This window comes from Pseudophryne corroboree, chromosome 3, assembly GCF_028390025.1.
Source record: "Pseudophryne corroboree isolate aPseCor3 chromosome 3, aPseCor3.hap2, whole genome shotgun sequence".
NCBI classification, from domain to species: domain Eukaryota; kingdom Metazoa; phylum Chordata; class Amphibia; order Anura; family Myobatrachidae; genus Pseudophryne; species Pseudophryne corroboree.
The window spans coordinates 22,658,501-22,680,191 of record NC_086446.1 but is presented as its reverse complement, the minus strand read 5'-3'; the positions used below and the strand labels follow the sequence as shown (position 1 = coordinate 22,680,191).

At 47.2% G+C, this 21,691-nt stretch overlaps 2 protein-coding genes across 2 annotated transcripts in view; one reads left to right on the top strand and one right to left on the bottom strand.

The window, feature by feature from the left end:
* Positions 1-21,691, bottom strand: part of LOC135057085 (uncharacterized) — a 653,135-nt gene that overhangs the window by 290,263 nt on the left and 341,181 nt on the right.
* Positions 1-21,691, top strand: part of LOC135054558 (zinc finger protein 551-like) — a 68,959-nt gene that overhangs the window by 21,778 nt on the left and 25,490 nt on the right. The window contains exons 2-4 of the mRNA XM_063957712.1: positions 1,503-1,694; positions 3,016-3,094; positions 3,214-3,311. Coding sequence (XP_063813782.1) covers positions 3,061-3,094; positions 3,214-3,311 — 132 coding nt within the window. The 5' untranslated portion in view covers positions 1,503-1,694; positions 3,016-3,060. The remainder of the gene's footprint in view (positions 1-1,502; positions 1,695-3,015; positions 3,095-3,213; positions 3,312-21,691) is intronic.

Sequence of the window (21,691 nt, the reverse complement as noted above, 5' to 3'; positions counted from 1 at the left end):
AAGCTACTACAAAACCGTTTCAACTAGGCAGATCTATGTAGGGGTCCAACCACACACTACATAGATCTGCTCAGTCACTCACAATGCTGATTATTTCTCTGACAATTAATTTGCAAGTGTCATATCCAGGATAAGAACCCACAACCTATTACACTGGAAGAATGCACCTCACTGATGGAGATATCTGCTCTTGCATAGGAAGTATGAGAATTTTAACTATATGAAGTTATGTGTAATAGTCAGAGAAATAACTGCATATAGTTAGAATTCTCATGTTTTCTTTATAGGAGCAAATAGCTTCATCAGTAAGGTGTCTGCTTCCAGTGTATCTATAATAAAGTGGGTGTGATTTGTAAGGTGCAGTGACTAGTGGGGATGTCGGCTACGGAAGAGATACCGGCTGCTGTCAATTAGCTTGATTAATGTCGCTGAACACACAGAACAGGAGGAGAGGTGCCCCCCTTCAAAGCAGGAGTCCGGCGGCAGCTTCTGCCTCTGGTTAGGGACCCATGTGATGAAGTCACCTGGTCGCGGTACATGGGCCCGCATATTTGCGCAAATGTGTGCTGAGAACTTCAATTATACGCTTACTATCAGTGTTCTTAGTGCTAGGAGTGTGCATCTGCATCTCTCTTCCTCCAGCATCTATGTGAACACCTAAACCTTTTTCCAGTACAGAATCCCCTTGTTTTTCCCCATTTAGTATGTAGGTAGTGTTTTTGTTCTTGCTACCGAAGTGCCTTGCCTTACACCTGTCCGTATTTGAACCTCATTCTCCATTTTGCTGCCCATGCTTCCATTTCAAATAAATCATTCTGAAGAGACTCAGCGTCCCCCACCGAATTTATAACCTTACACAGTTTGGTATTGTCTGCAGAAATAGACACCATGCTCTCTAGACCTTCTACTAGATCATTTATGAAAATGTTGAACAATAGTGGTCCGAGTACAACGCTTGTGGCACACCACTTAGTACTTCTGTCCAATTCAAAAAAGTTCCATTTACCACCACTGTGTCCTGTTGTTGTTATTGTTGTTATTATTATTATACAGGGAGAGCGGCCTGTAGTGTTCAGTAATTATCATTATTATTATACAGGGGGAGCAGCCTGTGGTATCTTATTAATATTGTAACACAGGAGGAGCATCCTGTGGTGTCCTGTTATTATTATTATCATATAGGGGGAGCATCCTGTGGTGTCCTGTTATTATTATTATTATTATACAGGGGGTGCAGCCTTTGGTGTCCTGTGATTATTATACAGGTGGAGCAACCTGTGTTGTCCTATTGTTATTATTGTTACACAGGGGGAACAGTCTTTGGTGTCCTGTTGTTGTTGTTATTATTATTATTATTATTTTATTATTATTAAGGTGAGGGGATCTGGGAGTGTCACAGTGGCATCACTTATATCTATAGTAATAATACAGGGACATGACTGGGGAGGTGAGGGGATCTGGGAGTGTATGCATTGATATTTGGTGTCTTTCACAATATAAAGGATTACACAGTAGTGAGGAAGACATTCGGTGAGTGTGAGAAACCCAGCAGCCGTCCCTGTGTGTCAGGAGAATTGAGCAGGACCCAGAGCCCCATCACGGTGCCTCCACTTCACTCACTGATACATGAGAGGCACAATGACCGGAAGATCCTGGAACTTACCAACAAGATCATTCAGCTGCTGACTGGAGAGGTGACTGCTGGGAATGGGACATTATACAGTAACACCAGGGGATGTGTCTGGGTGATGATTGGAGAGGTGACTGCTGGGAATGGGACATTATACAGTAACACCAGGGGATGTGTCTGGGTGATGACTGGAGAGGTGACTGCTGGGAATGGGACATTATACAGTAACACCAGGGGACGTGTCTGGGTGATGACTGGAGAGGTGACTGCTGGGAATGGGACATTATACAGTAACACCGGGGGATGTGTCTGGGTGCTGACTGGAGAGGTGACTGCAGGGAATGGGACATTATACAGTAACACCAGGGGACGTGTCTGGGTGATGACTGGAGAGGTGACTGCTGGGAATGGGACATTATACAGTAACACCGGGGGATTTGTCTGGGTGCTGACTGGAGAGGTGACTGCAGGGAATGGGACATTATACAGTAACACCAGGGGACGTGTCTGGGTGATGACTGGAGAGGTGACTGCTGGGAATGGAGCATTATACAGTAACACCAGGGGACGTGTCTGGGTGATGACTGGAGAGGTGACTGCTGGGATTGGGACATTATACAGTAACACCAGGGGACGTGTCTGGATGATGACTGGAGAGGTGACTGCTGGGAATGGGGCATTATACAGTAACACCAGGGGACATGTCTGGGTGATGACTGGAGAGGTGACTCCTGGGAATGGGGCATTATACAGTAACACCAGGGGACGTGTCTGGGTGATGACTGGAGAGGTGACTGCTGGGAATGGGGCATTATACAGTAACACCAGGGGACGTGTCTGGGTGATGACTGGAGAGGTGACTGCTGGGAATGGGACATTATACAGTAACACCAGGGGACGTGTCTGGGTGATGACTGGAGAGGTGACTGCTGGGAATGGGACATTATACAGTAACACCAGGGGACATGTCTGGATGATGACTGGAGAGGTGACTCCTGGGAGTGGGACATTATACAGTAACACCAGGGGACGTGTCTGGGTGATGACTGGAGAGGTGACTGCTGGGAATTGGGCATTATACAGGAACACCAGGGGACGTGTCTGGGTGATGACTGGAGAGGTGACTGCCGGGAATGGGGCATTACACAGTAACACCAGGGGATGTGTCTGGGTGATAACTGGAGAGGTGACTGCCGGGAATGGGGCATTATACAGTAACACCAGGGGACATGTGTGGATGATGACTGGAGAGGTGACTGCCAGGAATGGGGCATTATACAGTAATACCAGGGGGGGGGGGGGGGGGGGCTGGGTGATGACTGTATCACTGTGTGTGTCAGGTTCCTATAAGGTGTCAGGATGTCATTGTCTATGTCTCCATGCAGGAGTGGGAGTATGTAGAGGAACACAGGGGTCTGTACAAGGACGTGATGATGGAGAATCACCGGCCCCTCACATCACTGGGTAAGAGGAGACTGTCCTGTATTGTACAGGAGAGAGCAGGTATGGGTGCCTCCTATATACACACATCATCTGATAATCACATATATACACTGTACTCAGTCACTGTTTGTCTCCTACAGATGGGCCCAGTAACAGAGATACCCCAGAGAGATGTCCCCGTCCTCTGTATTCCCAGGATTGTACAGAGGAGAATCACAGGATCCCACAGGAGGATCAGGTAGGTAGAAGTTAGGGTCTTGCCAAAATGTCATATTCACTATATGAGCTGTAGAGAAGCTATGGGGTGAATTCATGTAGGAATGAGGCTAAAAGAGGTAAGGAACCTCGCTCACCTTGCGCCCAGTTTTGGATTACTGAGGGTATGCACACTCCCAATACCTGCAATATCTAATTAAAAAAATGGTCCTAGGGTCTTCAGAGCATAAAACGACTTTCTGCTGCTTCCAGTGGTCTCCCGCCAATCTTTACACTGGAGATTGGGCTGCTGGGGGCACAAGGGCTTCTGGGAGATGTAGCTCTCCCAGCGGCCAGCTCCGGTGGTGTTACACTGTACGGGTGAAGGGGGGGGGGGGTGACACACAAACACAATCATACACACTACATACCACTACTGCAGAAGACCCAGTTCCCAATGCTAGATGCAGAAGACACCACTTCGGAATGTGAGTTATTACAGCCTGATTACACTAATTGGAAACCTCCATTTGCATAATTAGTTTTCAGGGAATGTGCCGTCGGGGTCCCAAAGTAAGTCTCAGTGATTTTTATTAAAATTAACAATTTTGGGAAAAATCAGACTTGCTGTGAAGATGGTGAAAGAAGATGAAGTGATTTCTATAGAGATAACTAAGCCCTGTGCCAGCAATTACATTTCCCTATATGTCTTATTTCTGCAGCGGGGTACACTGGTATTCCACAGGGAATAACATCGGGGTGTAGAGTTGGATCTTGAGCCGAGGCACCAGCAGGCTAAAGCTTTGACTGTTCCCGGGATGCATTACACCACCTCCTCTATAGCCCCGCCTCCAGGCACTGAGCTTTTTTTAGAAGACTTCAAGGGCCGCAGCACTTTCTATGTCATTGCGGAGGCGCACCGGACTTCAGGCACACACCGCTGACGCTCTCCTGGATCGCGTGGCTGCGCATCAGGGAAGAGGTACCCCAAGTTGGACCTGCAAGTTAATCGCGGTCCCAGGAGACAGACCGCGCCACTGGCATGTACACTGTGCCACACAGGGACCCCACTATATCCACCAGGGCAGGGAGCACAGTTCGGATTTTCGCAGTATTAACTGCGCTCCTGGGAAGGCTCAGAGGCACATGGTGCGGCGCTGTGAGGGGCGCCCTGGGCCAGCAAGTACCGCCTACACTGGTCCAGAAGTCTGTCGGGGGCCGCGGATCTCAGCCAGCACATTTTTCCTCAGGCCAGTATAATCCTTGAAGAGTGGGAAGACAGCGCCATCAAGGGGGCGGAGCTTCTCATCAGAGCGGACCCAGCAGCATTCCAGCGCCATTTTCCTGCCTGCACAGCGCTGAGAGGAAGAACAGGTTCCTCCACAGCAACTACAGCTATCTGTACAGGTTACCAGGGGGTTGTAGAAGGGAGGGGAGGCTGTAATAAGACTGTGTGTCCTATTATGGTGCACAGTCAGCGCTGACAAGGGGTCTCCCTTTGCTGAAAGCACTGTGTGTGGGTTGGCTCCAATCTCTGTGTGTGTGTGTGTGTGTGTGTGTGTGTGTGTGTGTGTGTGTGTGTGTGTGTGTGTGTGTGTGTGTGTGTGTGGAGTGTTTGGTGGTCTCCTTTAGCTATGTCCAGGGACACTGTGTCATGTGCTGCAGAGGATTTATCCTACCAGGATGATCCCATTCCATGTAATCAGGATAGCACTGGTTTAGCACAGATTCCAGCAAGGGAGCCTGAGTGGTTTTCCGCTATCAAATCTTGGATTTCTCAGATTTCTGACAGGGTTGCAAGTAATGAATCTGCAACCCAGGTATTACAGAGCTCTATGGCAGTATGGCCGGTTTTATGGTGCGCTTATGCATGTCACACAAGACGACACGGATACCGATTCTGACACCACAGATGGTGATGGGGATGTGTTGCAGGGGTCCGCATCTCTTGCAAAGGGGGTGCAATTGTTGATAGAGGCTATCAGGGATGTGTTAAATGTTAATGATACCACACCTGAGCAGGTTGAGGAGGCTTTTTTCACTGAAAATAAAAAAGCCTTGCTAACTTTCCCTGTGTCAAAGGAATTGAATGCTATATTTGAAAAAGCATGGGAAAACCCGGTGAAAAAATTCCAGGTCCCTAAAAGGGTGCTGGTGGCGTTTCCTTTCCCTGAGGATAGGAAAAAATGGGAAAACCTGCCGATTGTTGACGCATCTGTGTCCAGACTCTCAAAGAAGGTGGTTTTACCTGTTCCAGGATCTAACGCCTTAAAGGAGCCGGCTGATAGAAAAATTGATAACACGCGTAAATCAATGTACACTGCTTCAGGGGCCATATATAAAGCTATAGTAAAGTGGTCGGCTACCTTGCTTGAGGATTTGGATACGATGGATAGGGATGACGTTGCTTTATATTTACGCAACATACATGATTCAACAGGTTTTATGGTAGAATCCATGAAAGACCTCGGTTCCATGGCTGCAGGAATATCTTCCATGTCTGTTTCAGCTCGTTGGGGACTGTGGCTGCGCCAGTGGTCGGCTGACGTGGAATCCAGGAAAAGTGTGGAGGCCCTACCCTATATACAGGCTCTCTTTGGGGAAGCTCTAGATGCGTGGATATCCACCGCTACTGTTAGGCGCCGGGGTCCGCTCGTCAGTGCGGCCCGGCACCTAGCAACCAGGGACGCCGTACGCGGACAGCCGCCGGCTCCCTGGCAACGCTAGACGCCGGGCGCACGGAGCCGCACGGACCCTAGCAACGGGGACGCCACTGACGGACCGCGTTCCCCGTTGCTGGGTACAGAGTTTAATGAACCCACACCTGTTTCCTGGCCGTGCAGCAAGGCAGCTGCACGGCATGTTGGTAATTAGCCCTGTCTAGCACCTGATTGGAGGGCTCCCATTTAAATGCACTCTCTGGACTTCTCACAGACGCCGGTAATAGCTTCCTGCATGCTGTCTCTGTTTGCTGAGAGTGTTTCCAGTCCTGCTTTATCCGGTCGTTCCTGTCCTCAGTTGTCCTGTACTCGGAAGTCGTCATCTGTTCCTGGAGTCCAGACTGAGTCCCGTTTGACATCCAGTGGTGTTCGTGAGTCGCGGCGTAGCCGTGTGTTGCGGCTCGGTCGCTTTATTACTTATTTATTATTATTTGTGTTCCGGAGCTTTTGCGGAGGATTCCGCTCCCACAGATCCACTCTGGTATCCAGCGGTGCTGGGTAGGAGTTCGGACTAGTGGATTTTGGTTGTCCTTTTGTCTGGCGGTTTTTCCGCGCATACTATAAGTTTGGTAGTTAGCTTGTTGCCCTTGGCCTGTTGTTAGTCAGAGGTCCTCTTGTCATCATCCTGCCTCGGATTTCCCTTTGTCTCTCACTAAGACCGGGGGGCACCGGAGTTGGGCAGACATAATCCGCCTTTCAAATGTGGCTGCCAGGGGCTCAAGAAACCATAGTCTCGCAAGGGATTTCCGATAGCACGGGTGAGACAATAGAGTTAGGGCGCCAGGGGCAACTAGGCTTTCCTGCTCCCGTAACCAGCATTCCCCTTCCAGTACTCTGGCCATTGTCTTAAGATCTCCTCCGGTCAGGAGTACTGGAATCATAACAATATTACCGGCCATACCAAAACTTAAAATTAAACAGGGTTTAATTTTTTCCTTATCTCAGTTTTGTAAGAGTTATCGGCCCCATGAATCCCTCAGGTTTAAGGCCAAATCCTGGCCAGCTCCTAGTCAACCAGATTCAAGAACTTACTCAGATGGATTAGGATCTTTCCCTTCGGGTGAAGTCGCAGGAAGATCTTTTACGAACTTCCCCGAGGGTAGTCCCTGAACCAAAAATGCACTTGCCTGACCGTTTTTCTGGTGATAGGAAGGAGTTTTTTAATTTTAAAGAATCCTGTAAACTTTATTTTCGTTTAAGACCGATCTCCTCAGGTACTGAATCTCAACGGGTCGGAATTATTATTTCTTTGCTCCAGGGGGATCCTCAGACCTGGGCTTTTGGTTTAAAAGCTGAGGATCCGGCGTTGTTGTCAGTAGACGCTTTTTTAGGGTCTTTAGGGCTTTTGTATGATGACCCTGATAGAGAGGCATCCGCTGAGAGTCAGTTACGCGCTCTCAGACAGGGCAGAAATCCTGCAGAGGTTTATTGTACAGAGTTTCGCCGTTGGTCGAACGATAGTGGCTGGAATGATCCAGCCCTGCGCAGTCAGTTTCGCCTCGGCCTATCTGAGTCTATTAAAGACAGTCTCCTGCAGTATCCCGCTCCTGAGACTCATGGAGCTTTCTATTAAGATTGATCGTCATCTCAGAGAGCGGAGGGCTGAAAAAGGAGCACCTGTCAGGTCTTCTCCATGTGTATTTTCAATTCCTGAGGACACAGAGGAGCCCATGCAGATGGGTCTCTCCCGGCTGTCTCCAGAAGAAAGAGCCAGAAGGCAAAACTCTGGTCTTTGTTTGTACTGTGTGGGTAAGGGACATTTTGCCCGTAATTGTCCGAACAAGTCGGGAAACGCCTCGACCAAGTGAATTGTGAGGGGGTTCACTTTGGTCTGCAGCTTATCTCCTCGAATAACTCCCTTTTAGTTCCAGCTAAAGTTTCCTTTGGCAGCCTCAGTTCTTCGGTGTCGGCTTTTGTTGACAGTGGAGCTGCAGGGAACTTTATGGACTTAACTTGGGCCAAGGCCTTAGGTATTCCTCAGTTAGCCTTGGGTAGGTGTATCACCATGCATGGTTTAGATGGGAGTCCCTTGTCCAATGGGGTTATTTCCCTCTGTACACCCCCTGTACTACTTATGGTAGGAGCTCTTCATTCCGAAAAGATAGAGTTTTTTCTTACCCATTGCCCAGCAGTTCCAGTGGTTCTGGGTCACCCTTGGCTGGCCTTTCATAATCCCACCATTGATTGGCAGTCGGGGGAGATTTCACAATGGGGTACCATCTGTAATAAGGAATGTATTACGTTTCCCGTCAGAATAGCTGCTGCCATTCCCGAACTCATTCCCGTGGAATACCAGGACTTTGTTGGTGTGTTTTCCAAGGGCAATGCGGACATTCTGCCTCCCCATCGGCCTTATGATTGTGCTATTGAGCTAATTCCTGGTGCCGCATTGCCAAAGGGAAGGTTATATGCATTGTCCGGGCCAGAAACTGCGGCCATGAATGAGTACGTCAAGGAGAGCCTAGGGAAAGGATTTATCAGGCCATCTAAGTCCCCTTTAAGTGCAGGCTTCTTCTTTGTGGAGAAAAAAGATGGATCACTCAGACCTTGCATTGACTTTAGAGCCCTGAATAAGATCTCCGTTAAAAATACTTATCCTCTGCCGCTGATTTCTGTCCTCTTTGATCAGCTGCGTTCGGCTGTGATTTTTTCTAAAATTGACCTGAGGGGAGCGTATAACCTCATCCGAATTAAGTCTGGAGATGAGTGGAAGACGGCTTTCAGTACTCAGTCGGGTCACTACGAGTATCTGGTGATGCCGTTCGGCTTGTCTAACGCTCCGGCAGTTTTCCAGGATCTCATTAACGATGTACTCCGTGACTTTCTGGGAAGATTCGTGGTCGTTTACTTAGACGACATCCTGATCTATTCTGACTCAATTGAACAACATGTTGCCCAGGTACATCAGGTTCTTAAGAAATTACGGGAAAATCATCTTTATGCCAAGCTGGAGAAGTGTGAGTTTCATGTCACGGAGGTATCCTTTTTAGGGTACATTATTTCCCCTCGGGGATTCTGTATGGAACCTAAGAAGCTCCAGGCCATCCTTAGTTGGGCGCAACCCACCAACTTAAAAGCTATTCAGCGCTTTTTAGGGTTTGCGAATTATTATAGAAGATTTATTCATTCTTTTTCCGACCTGGTTGCTCCCATTGTGGCACTGACTAAGAAGGGAGCGGATCCTACCAACTGGTCACGTGAAGCTGAGTTATCCTTTCAGGCCTTGAAACAAGCTTTTGTCTCAGCTCCAGTCCTCAGACATCCCAACCCAGAATTGCCTTTCATTGTTGAGGTTGATGCCTCGGAGGTTGGAGTGGGGGCTATCCTATCTCAAAAGGATCCGGAGTCTCTGGAACTACATCCTTGTGCCTTTATGTCCAGGAAATTCTCATCCGCTGAATCCAACTACGATGTTGGTAACCGGGAGTTTCTGGCTATTAAATGGGCTTTCGATGAGTGGAGGCATTGGCTTGAGGGAGCAACACATAGCATTTCTGTATTGACTGACCACAAAAATCTTCAGTACATCGAATCAGCTAAACGGCTGAATGCTCGGCAGGCTCGTTGGGCTTTATTTTTTACTCGTTTTAAGTTTATTATCACTTTTAGGCCAGGTTCCAAGAATACCAAGGCGGATGCCCTGTCACGCAATTTTCTTCCAGTTCATAATAACAGTCCTGTTACTCCCATACTTCCGTCGTCAGTCATTTGGGCAGGCCTCACACAAGATTTATTTACCCAGTTAAAGCAGCTTCAACATCAAGCTCCTGGAAATACTCCTGCTGGTCGTCTTTACGTCCCTGACTGTTTGAGAGCTACTGTTTTGACTGAGTTTCATGATAGCAAAGTTGCCGGGCATCCGGGGATCTCTAAGACTTTGGAATTAGTCTCCCGCTCAGTATGGTGGCCTGGTCTTTCTAAAGACATTAAGGAGTTTGTTTTTTCTTGTCAGGTCTGTGCACAGCATAAGGTTCCCCGTTCCTTGCCTATCGGGCAACTTATGCCCTTAAATGTTCCTCTCAGGCCATGGTCTCATATTTCCATGGATTTTGTGGTAGACCTCCCTCTGTCAGCCGGACTCCGAGTCATATGGGTGGTGGTGGACCGTTTTAGCAAGATGGCCCATTTCATTGCTCTTCCCCGACTGCCATCTGCCCAGGGATTGGTTGTTTTGTTTCTCCGCCATGTTTTCAGACTTCATTGGTTGCCCACTGATATTGTTTCTGATCGGGGTCCACAATTCATTGCACAATTCTGGAAGTCTTTTTGTGCCTCATTAAAGATGAAATTGTCTTTAACATCCGGCTACCATCCCCAATCCAACGGGCAGACCGAGCGAGTTAATCAATCATTAAAACAGTATTTGCGTTTGTACTCAGCCAAACTCCAGAATGATTGGTCCGAGTTTCTTCCTTTGGCGGAGTTTGCTTACAATAATTCTTGTCATTCCTCCACTAATGTGTCTCCATTCTTTTCAGTTTTTGGTTTTCACCCCAGAGCTAATTCTTTTTTTCAACATTCTTCTGTTTCCTCGCTAACCTTAACCTCTCATCTCAGAGTCATTTGGAAAAAAGTGCACCTTGCTCTCAGAAAAGCGGCATTTCGAGAGAAAAAATTTTCTGACAGGCTCCGACGTCCTTGCACTTTTAAGGTGGGAGACAGGGTATGGTTGTCGACTCGTAACATTAGACTTCGACAAACCTCAGCTAGATTGGGCCCCAAATTTATTGGACCATTTCATATTATTAAAAAAATCAACCCAGTTGCTTTCCGGTTACGTTTACCAAAATCTCTTCGGATTGGTAATACGTTTCATTGCTCCCTGTTGAAGCCATACATTTCTTCCAGTAATTTTCCTCGGAAGATCTCTCAGGGAAGACCTCCAGTGGACGTACAGGGACAACAGGAGTTCCTGGTGGAGAAGGTTCTCGATTCCAAGTTGTCCAGGGGCCGGCTTTATTTTCTGGTTCACTGGAGAGGTTATGGTCCAGAGGAAAGGTCCTGGGTCCTGGATAAGGATCTTCATGCCCCAAGGCTCAAGAGGGCATTTTTTCTGTAATTTCCTGGGAAGCCTGGCTTTAGGGGTTCCTTGACCCCTCCTCAAGGGGGGGGGGGGGTACTGTTAGGCGCCGGGGTCCGCTCGTCAGTGAGGCCCGGCGCCTAGCAACCAGGGACGCCGTATGCGGACAGCCACCGGCTCCCTGGCAACGCTAGACGCCGGGCGCACGGAGCCGCACGGACCCTAGCAACGGGGACGCCACTGACGGACCGCGTTCCCCGTTGCTGGGTCCAGAGTTTAATGAACCCACACCTGTTTCCTGGCCGTGCAGCAAGGCAGCTGCACGGCATGTTGGTAATTAGCCCTGTCTAGCACCTGATTGGAGGGCTCCCATTTAAATGCACTCTCTGGACTTCTTACAGACGCCGGTAATAGCTTCCTGCATGCTGTCTCTGTTTGCTGAGAGTGTTTCCAGTCCTGCTTTATCCGGTCGTTCCTGTCCTCAGTTGTCCTGTACTCGGAAGTCGTCATCTGTTCCTGGAGTCCAGACTGAGTCCCGTTTAACATCCAGTGGTGTTCGTGAGTCGCGGCGTAGCCGTGTGTCGCGGCTCGTCGCTTTATTACTTATTTATTATTATTTGTGTTCCGGAGCTTTTGCGGAGGATTCCGCTCCCACAGATCCACTCTGGTATCCAGCGGTGCTGGGTAGGAGTCCGGACTAGTGGATTTTGGTTGTCCTTTTGTCTGGCGGTTTTTTCGCGCATACTATAAGTTTGGTAGTTCGCTTGTTGCCCTTGGCCTGTTGTTAGTCAGAGGTCCTCTTGTCATCATCCTGCCTCGGATTTCCCTTTGTCTCTCACTAAGACCGGGGGGCACCGGAGTTGGGCAGACATAATCCGCCTTTCAAACGTGGCTGCCAGGGGCTCAAGAAACCATAGTCTCGCAAGGGATTTCCGATAGCACGGGTGAGACAATAGAGTTAGGGCGCCAGGGGCAACTAGGCTTTCCTGCTCCCGTAACCAGCATTCCCCTTCCAGTACTCTGGCCATTGTCTTAAGATCTCCTCCGGTCAGGAGTACTGGATTCTTAACAGCTACAGCGGGTAAGTCTCCGTTTCTTCCCTCAGCAGCACCTGCTCCGAAGAAACCCTTCTCTTCATCTGCAACGCAGTCCTTTCGGCCTAACATGCCTAGAAAGGCCAGAACGTCCAATACCTTATTTAGGGGAGGTCGAATTAAATCCAAGAAACCTGCAGCTGCAGGTTCCCAGGAGCAAAAGCCTGCTTCAGGTACGCCAAAGTCCTCCGCATGATGGTGGACCGCGCGGCCTGGAGATGGGGCCAGTGAAAGCCAGACACTTCAGTCACGTCTGGGTATTGTCCGGCCTGGATCCCTGGGTGATAGATATTGTATCCCAGAGATACAGGATGGAATTTCAAAGCCTCCCTCCTCATCGCATTTTTCAAATCAGGCTTGCCAACTCTGTTGGCAGACAGCACTGTACTACAGGACACTGTCCAAAAACTGGTGGAGGAACAGGTCATTGTACCAGTACCACCTCACATGCAGAACAAAGGTTACTATTCGAACTTTTCCTGGTACCGAAACCGGATGGTTCGGTCAGGCCCATTCTGAACCTAAAATCAGTGAACCCCTTTCTAAAGGAGGTCAAGTTCAAGATGGAGTCTCTCAGGGCAGTGATATCAGGTCTGGATATCAAGGATGCGTACCTCCACATTCTGATCTGGCTGCTGCATCAGGCTTATCTCCGTTTCGCATTGCTGGACTGTCATTTCCAGTTCCAGGTCCTGCCAGTTGGCCTCTCCACAGCACCGAGGTTGTTTACCAAGGTAATGGCAGAAATTATGATTCTCCTCCGCAAACAGGTTGTGTGAACATCATTCCATATCTGGACGATCTGCTGATAAAGGCATCGTCCAAGGAGAAGCTGCTGCAGTCCATTGTTCTCACAACACGCCTCTTCAAGAATCATGGTTGGATTCTGAAACTTCCAAAGTCACATTTGGAACCAACCCAGAGGTAATCATTTCTGGGAATGATCCTGGACACGGAAGTGCAAAAGGTGTTTCTTCCGCAGGAAAAGGCGGTGATACAAACTATGGTCCGGGATGTCCTGAAGCCAGCCCGGGTGTCGGTTCATCAATGCATTCGCCTATTGGGAAAGATGGTGGCCTCTTACGAGGCTCTCCAGTACGGGAGGTTCCACACACGGACCTTCCAACTGGATCTCCTGGACAAGTGGTTGGGATCTCTTCTCCACATGCACCTGAGAATTTGTCTGTCGCCAAAGGCAAGGATTTCACTCCTCTGGTGACTCCAATTGACTCACCTTCTGGAAGGCCACAGGTTCGGGATTCATGACTGGGTCCTCCTAACCACGGATGTGAGCCTTCGGGGCTGGGGAGCAGTCACCCAAGGAGTAACCTTCCAAGGATGGTGGTCAAGCCTGGAAGCCAGCCTGCCCATCAACATCCTGGAACTAAGAGCCATCTACAACGGTCTTCTTCAGGTGGCCCCTCTTCTAAGAAATCGGGCCATTCAAGTGCAGCCGGACAACGTAACAGTGGCTTACATAAACCGACAAGGCTTAACGAAGAGCAGAGCGGCAATGTCAGATGTGACAAGAATACTCCTCTGGACAGAGAAACGCGTTGGAGCTGTCAGCCATCTTCATTCCGGGAGTAGACAATTGGGAAGCAGACTTCCTCAGCAGACACGATCTCCATCCAAGAGATTGGGGTCTACATCCGGAGGTGTTCAAGGAAATAATGGATCTTTGGGGATTACCCCAAATAGACATGATGGCATCTCGTCTCAACAAGAAGCTTCGGCGTTATTGTTCCAGGTCGAGGGACCCACAGGCAGTGGCAGTGGACGCCCTGGTGTCTCCGTGGGTGTTCCAGTCAGTGTACGTGTTTCTACCACTCCCACTTATCCCAAGAATCCTAAAGATCATAAGGGGAACAAGGGTTCAAGCTATCCTCATTGTCCGAGACTGGCCAAGAAGGGGTTGGTACACGAACCTTCTGAATCTACTGCAAGAAGAGCAGAGGCCTCTTCCTCTTTGGGAGGACATGCTGCAGCAGGGGCCGTTCGCCTATCAAGACTTACTGCAGCTACGTTTGACGGCAAGGAAGTTGAGCGCCTGATAATAGCTCGGAAGGGCATTCCGAAGAAGGTTATTCCTACCCTCATACAGGCTAGGAAAGGGGTAACGTCTAAGCATTACCATCGTATTTGGAAGAAATATGTCTCTTGGTGTGAATCCAGTAATTTTCCTACGGTGGAGTTTCAACTGGGACGTTTCCTCCTCTTCCTGCAAGCAGGAGTGGATATGGGTCTGAGGTTGGGATCTGTGAAAGTCCAGATTTTGGCCCTATCCATTTTCTTTCAGAAACACTTGGCTGCCCTCCCTGAGGTTCAGACATTTTTGAAGGGAGTTCTGCATATCCAACCTTACCTTTGTACCACCTACGGCGCCTTGGGACCTTAACGTGGTGTTGCAGTTCCTCCATTTGGATTGGTTTGAACCCCTAAAGGAGGTAGAGGTCAAGTTTCTTACATGGAAGGCGGTCACGTTGTTGGCCTTAGCTTCTGCTAGACTTGTGTCTGAGCTGGGGGCTTTATCCTGTAAAAGACATTACTTGCAGTTTCTGACGAGTGTTGTCGGCATTTCATATCAACCAACCTACGGTGGTGCCAGTGGCTACTGAATCCTCAATTACATCAAAGTCCTTGGATGTCGTAAGGGCTCTGAAGATATATGTGAAGAGAACTTCTCGTCACAGAAAGTCGGACTGTCTGTTTGTCCTATATCAGGGCTGGCCAAACCGGTCCTCGAGATCTACCAACAGTTCATGTTTTCCAGGCCTCCTGGAGACCTGTAAAATTGTCAGTTAGGAATGAATGCAGCACATCTTAATTAGTAATGACTACACCTGTGCACCAGCTAGGTGGTCTGGAAAATGTGTACTGTTGGTAGATCTCGAGGACTGGTTTGGCCAGCCCTGTCCTATATGATCCCAAGAAAATTGGGTGTCCTGCTTCTAAGCAGACGACCTCTCGCTGGATCAGTTTCACTATCCAGCACGCTTATTCTACAGCAGGATTGTAGAGTCCAAAATCTGTTAAGGCACACTCTACTCGTAAGGTGGGGTCTTCCTGGGTGGCTGCCCAGGGTGTCTCGGCTGTCCAACTTTGCAGAGCTGCAACTTGGTCTGGGTCGAATATGTTTGCAAAGTTTTACAAGTTCGATATTTTGGCTTCTGATGATCTGAAGTTCAGTCAATCAGTTCTGCAGGAGCCTCCGCGCTCTCCCTCCCGTTCTGGGAGCTTTGATACATCCTCACGGTACTATTGTGGACCCCAGCATCCTCTAGGACGTAAGAGAAAATAGGATTTTGGTACCTACCGGTAAATTCTTTTCTCGTAGTCCATAGAGGATGCTGGGCGCCCGCCCAGCGCTTCATTTACCTGTAAATGTTATTTGGTTCAGTACTACTTCGTTTAAGTTGAGTACTGCATTGTTCCTTGGTAAGTAATGTTTCAGCAGTTGCTGAATGTTCAAGCGTGCCTTGTATGTGTGAGCTGGTATGAATCTCGCCACTATCTGTGTATAATCCTTCTCTCGAAGATGTCCGTCTCCTTGGGCAGAGTTTCTAGAGTGAGTTTGGTAGGAGGGGCATAGAGGGAGGAGCCAGCCCACACTCTCAAACTCTTAAAGTGCCAATGGCTCCTGGTGGACTCGTCTATACCCCATGGTACTAATGTGGACCCCAGCATCCTCTACGGACTACGAGAAAAGGATTTACCGGTAGGTGGCAAAATCCTATTTGTACTGTTACGCCCTCTACGGCTACGTTTCCTATAATGTCTGCCACACAGGGCGGGAAATCCGCGGACACTTCTGCATCCTGCAGTACTGGCACAACGGATTTAGCTGAGGGGGAAGTTTTTGGCTGCTGGTGCAGGCGCTGAGTGCCATACACCCAGTCAACCTGCAGTACCTGTGGCCAATCAGGACCCACCTTGGGCAGCATTCTCAAGTGTGCTGAGTACACTTGTGACACGTCTTGCGCCCCCTGTGGGACCTCCTGTGCCATTGCAGCCACATGTTGTCCCTGTAGTTAATCCGCCCTGGGTGGATACTATGTCTACCCAATTACATCGATCCTTGGTTCGACAAAAATCTACTCCATGCCCCTCTGGGTCCAAGGGGTCATCTAATAGGGCCATTTCTTCCTCACAATCCACTAATATTTCGGATAATTCTTCCGATGAGGATGGGGACTATACTGATCCTTAATACAAGAAAGAGAATGTGGTTGTACTGGTAAGGTGCACAGAGGATAAATCTTAAAATATAACTTTTATTATCAAATTAGGAGGCCGTATATCAGTCAGTGTAGTGAAATATATGGATAAAATTGAATACAGAATCCCCCCAAAAAAATGTTGTGCTCAAAGATAGAAAAGTGAAAAGAATTAAAATTAACCACTCTGATGATTGCAAGTACTTAGATATCAAATATATATAGAATGGGGTGGTCTTCAGTATGCCGGCGGTCGGGCTCCCGGCGACCAGCATACCGGCGCCGGGAGCCCGACAGCCGGCATACCGACACTTATGCTCCCTCGTGGGGGTCCACGACCCCCCTGGAGGGAGAATAAAATAGTGTGGCGCGTGCGGCGAGTCCGCAAGGGGCTCATTTGCGCTCGCCACACTGTCGGTAAGCCGGCGGTCGAGCTCCCGGCGCCGGTATGCTGGTCGCCGGGAGCCCGACCGCCGGCATATCGTAGTGAACCCATAGAATGTACTATCAAATATCAAATAGATCTATTGTGTGTACAAAAAAATGGTAAATAGACAAAATTACATCTGTGCTGCTTTGTGTGCCCGCAACTTACAGCTGCTGAGTTATTTCTGCTTCAAGTGTCCTGTGCAGCGTAAGTATTCACCATTCATAATTATCAAGTGCTCTAAACATCCATAGACTTAAATTAAAATGAATTAATAATGATGTTGAGCAACAATGTCCATGAATGCTGGTTATAGCTATTTCAAGCACGTATCACTATGTTCCAAGATATAGAACTGGCTATTCCAGGTATGCATCGTAATACTCCGTAGATAGATTTATCAACAGCAGCTATGCGTACAAGCTGATACAGGTACCGTGCCAGTGTCCAACAGTCCCACGCGGATGGCTACAAATAAATAGTTTAGTTGACTCAAACTTTTAATATCCCATCTTAGTAACATCGGCGTTTGCTATTGAAATGAAAACGCTGATCGAGATATATAATATATGATATAACATGAGCGGGCGGGAGTCCCGTACTTGCCATGCAGTAATATATCAACCCCCACTGAATGAATAAATGATACTGAAAGTACTCTTTGCTATAAATTTCACAGGTGACTGCACTGCAGCGACATATGATTAATCAGCATTTGTTCGATTACTGGGTGATCCCATACTTGCCGTGCAGTGGTATGCCAATCCCTAATAAGACAGAATAAATGGATGATACTAAAGGCACTCTATGCTACAAAAAACTACAGGGGTGGCTGCACTGCAACGGCATATAATTAATCAGCATTTGTCCGATTAACGGGTATTCCCGCGTTTGCCGTGCAGTGATCCAACACCCTGGGTAAACAACAAATATCAAATAAAGTGGTTAATGCAAGAGCATCGGAGTGGAAAAAGACAGATTTTTAAGGCTTAACCCGAATGTCACTCCTGACAGGCTTTTAATTCGTATGAATAGGCCATTCCCATGTAATTCTGCAGTCACATGACCGTCATAACCAATCTCAGTCTGCAATTCTCTGATCATGATCGTAACTATATTCAGTCTGTCCTTGATTGTGTTTAACTGCAAGACCGAGTGAGACACTGATAGCCCTAATACTGTGCAGTTGTACAACAATGCGCTCGCCCTGTAACACCAGGTCAATAAAGATAGGTACTCCTATACCTTCACTGATTAAATTTATGATTACATTAAACATTTCCTGGAAATTACCATTGATATTAAATCTCTGTGGCGACCAACAAACCCAAGTATCCATACCCTGTATACTATATTATGTCCCATAAATTAATAATTAGGTATATAGCCCGAATAAGTTGTCTGTATATATCTGCGAGTCCAAGGTGCAAAACTATTGTATCTCAGAAGAACGAATGATCTTTAGTATTAGAGTATAAGTATTCATTCAAAGCAGCATCCGGTACCCTCTCTAATAGGATATCAGCAGTACTCGATCCATTGCCGTTTTTGATCAAAACTGAAAAAATGGGTACGCCTTCACCCGTGATACAGTAAATATAGTGACCTATTAGTACACTATAGTGAAATAAATGATACCTTTGACTGTGAAGTAAAGTGGGTGGGAATAACAGGTAATGTACTTATTTTGTGTGTAGGATTCTCCTTCACTGTAAAGCAGTGGATCGTTGAGAGTAGATACTCCTCTACCCTCACTAATAAGATTAGTTATTACATTGCACACTTCCTTGAAATTGCTACGATATTAAATCTCTGTGGCGGCTAACCCACCTAAATATCTATACCCTGTACAATGTATCGTGTCCCATAGATTTATAATTTGGTGTATAGCCCAAAGTAAGTTGTCTCTATATGTCTGCAGACCTAAGGTGCAGATCTGTTGTCCATCAGAAGAACAAATAATCTTTGTTCTTAAGATATTCATATCCATTAACAACTGCATTCCGTACCCCTTCTGATGAGATATCAGCTTAACTTAATCCATTACTGTTTTACCAAAATTGAACAAATGTTAAAAGAATTATAAAATAATATAATAATAAAATAGTGTAATACTCTAATGTAAAATGGTGACCTGTTGGTACACTAAAATAAGATAAATATCCTTGACAGTGAAGTGAAATGTAGAGACAAAGAAAAAACTCCCAAGCGCTATGGTATCTGATAAAACACTTCTTGCTTGAATTACTAGATCGCACTGGTATCATATATCTATAATAGTGGGTAATGACCATTAATAATCACACATTATTAATGAAATAATTGTATTTATTTAAAATATTTCTACACAAAATAACACACTTTTTTTAAGCTAAAAAGTGAGTCCTAATACCGGTATACTACATATATGACAATACAACATATAACATAAAATTCTCAAAAATATGTAACAAAGATCTAAACACCTTGAAGGATATAGGTGCTTTTTAAGCCTTCTCTGGTGTATCAGCTGGTAAGTCCAAAGCAATTGACAAGGTCCTTTTTAGGAAATTCCTATGTGTTGTGGTGCTCTAGCTAGAGCACCACAACACGTCTGCCGGTTGGACATCCGATGCTTTGCTCTTCTTACCACCTACGGATTTGCAAGTAAGTTGCGGTGATCCCGAACTTTGAAAAACGCTTCAGGTAGTTATCAATAACGTTATTTGAACTTGATTATGGACAATACCAGCCTGATAGGATTTTCCTAAAAAGGACATTGTCAATTGCTTTGGACTTACCAGCTGATACACCAGAGAAGGCTTAAAAAGAACCTATATCCTTCAAGGTGTTTAGATCTTTGTTACATATTTTTGAGAATTTTATGTTATATGTTGTATTGTCATATATGTAGTATACCGGTATTAGGACTCACTTTTTAGCTTAAAAAAAGTGTGTTATTTTGTGTAGAAATATTTTAAATAAATACAATTATTTCTCTATCGTCCTAGTGGATGCTGGGGTTCCTGAAAGGACCATGGGGAATAGCGGCTCCGCAGGAGACAGGGCACAAAAAGTAAAGCTTTAGGATCAGGTGGTGTGCACTGGCTCCTCCCCCTATGACCCTCCTCCAAGCCTCAGTTAGATTTTTGTGCCCGGCCGAGAAGGGTGCAATCTAGGTGGCTCTCCTAAAGAGCTGCTTAGAAAAGTTTAGCTTAGGTTTTTTATTTTACAGTGAGTCCTGCTGGCAACAGGATCACTGCAACGAGGGACTTAGGGGAGAAAAAGTGAACTCACCTGCGTGCAGGATGGATTGGCTTCTTTGGCTACTGGACATTAGCTCCAGAGGGACGATCACAGGTACAGCCTGGATGGTCACCGGAGCCTCGCCGCCGGCCCCCTTGCAGATGCTGAAGGAAGAAGAAGGTCCAGAATCGGCGGCAGAAGACTCCTCAGTCTTCTTAAGGTAGCGCACAGCACTGCAGCTGTGCGCCATTTCCTCTCAGCACACTTCACACGGCAGTCACTGAGGGTGCAGGGCGCTGGGGGGGGGGGCGCCCTGGGAGGCAATGAAAACCTATTTCTTGGCAAAAAATACCTCACATATAGCCTCCGGGGGCTATATGGAGATATTTAACCCCTGCCAGAATCAGTCAAAAAGCGGGAGATGAGCCCGCCGAAAAAGGGGCGGGGCCTATCTCCTCAGCACACAGCGCCATTTTCCCTCACAGAAAGGCTGGAGGGAAGGCTCCCAGGCTCTCCCCTGCACTGCACTACAGAAACAGGGTTAAAACAGAGAGGGGGGGCACTAATTGGGCGTTAGATATATATATATATATATAAAGATGCTATAAGGGAAAACACTTATATAAGGTTGTCCCTATATAATTATAGCGTTTTTTGGTGTGTGCTGGCAAACTCTCCCTCTGTCTCCCCAAAGGGCTAGTGGGGTCCTGTCCTCTATCAGAGCATTCCCTGTGTGTGTGCTGTGTGTCGGTACGTGTGTGTCGACATGTATGAGGACGATGTTGGTGAGGAGGCGGAGAAATTGCCTGTAATGGTGATGTCACTCTCTAGGGAGTCGACACCGGAATGGATGGCTTAATTAGGGAATTACGTGATAATGTCAACACGCTGCAAGGTCGGTTGACGACATGAGACGGCCGACAAACAATTAGTACCGGTCCAGACGTCTCAAAAACACCGTCAGGGGTTTAAAACGCCCATTTACCTTAGTCGGTCGACACAGACACGGACACTGAATCCAGTGTCGACGGTGAATAATCAAACGTATTCGTCATTAGGGACACACGTTAAGGGCAATGAAGGAGATGTTACATATTTCTGATACTACAAGTACCACAAAGATGGGTATTATGTGGGAGTGAAAAAACTACCGTAGTTTTTCCTGAATCAGATAAAATAAAATGAAGTGTGTGATGATGCGTGGGTTTTCCCCGATAGCAAATATTGGCGTTATACCCTTTCCCGCCAGAAGTTAGGGCGCGTTGGGAAACACCCCTTAGGGTGGATAAGGCGCTCACACGCTTATCAAAACAAGTGGCGGTACCGTCTATAGATAGGGCCGTCCTCAAGGAGCCAGCTGACAGGAGGCTGGAAAATATCATAAAAAGTATATACACACATACTGGTGTTATACTGCGACCAGCGATCGCCTCAGCCTGGATGTGCAGTGCTGGGGTGGCTTGGTCGGATTCCCTGACTAAAAATATTGATACCCTTGACAGGGACAGTATTTTATTGACTATAGAGCATTTAAAGGATGCATTTCTATATATGAGAGATGCACAGAGGGATATTTACACTCTGGCATCAAGAGTAAGTGCGATGTCCATATCTGCCAGAAGATGTTTATGGACACGACAGTGGTCAGGTGATGCAGATTCCAAACGGCACAAAGGTGTATTGCCGTATAAAGGAAGAGGAGTTATTTGGGGTCGGTCCA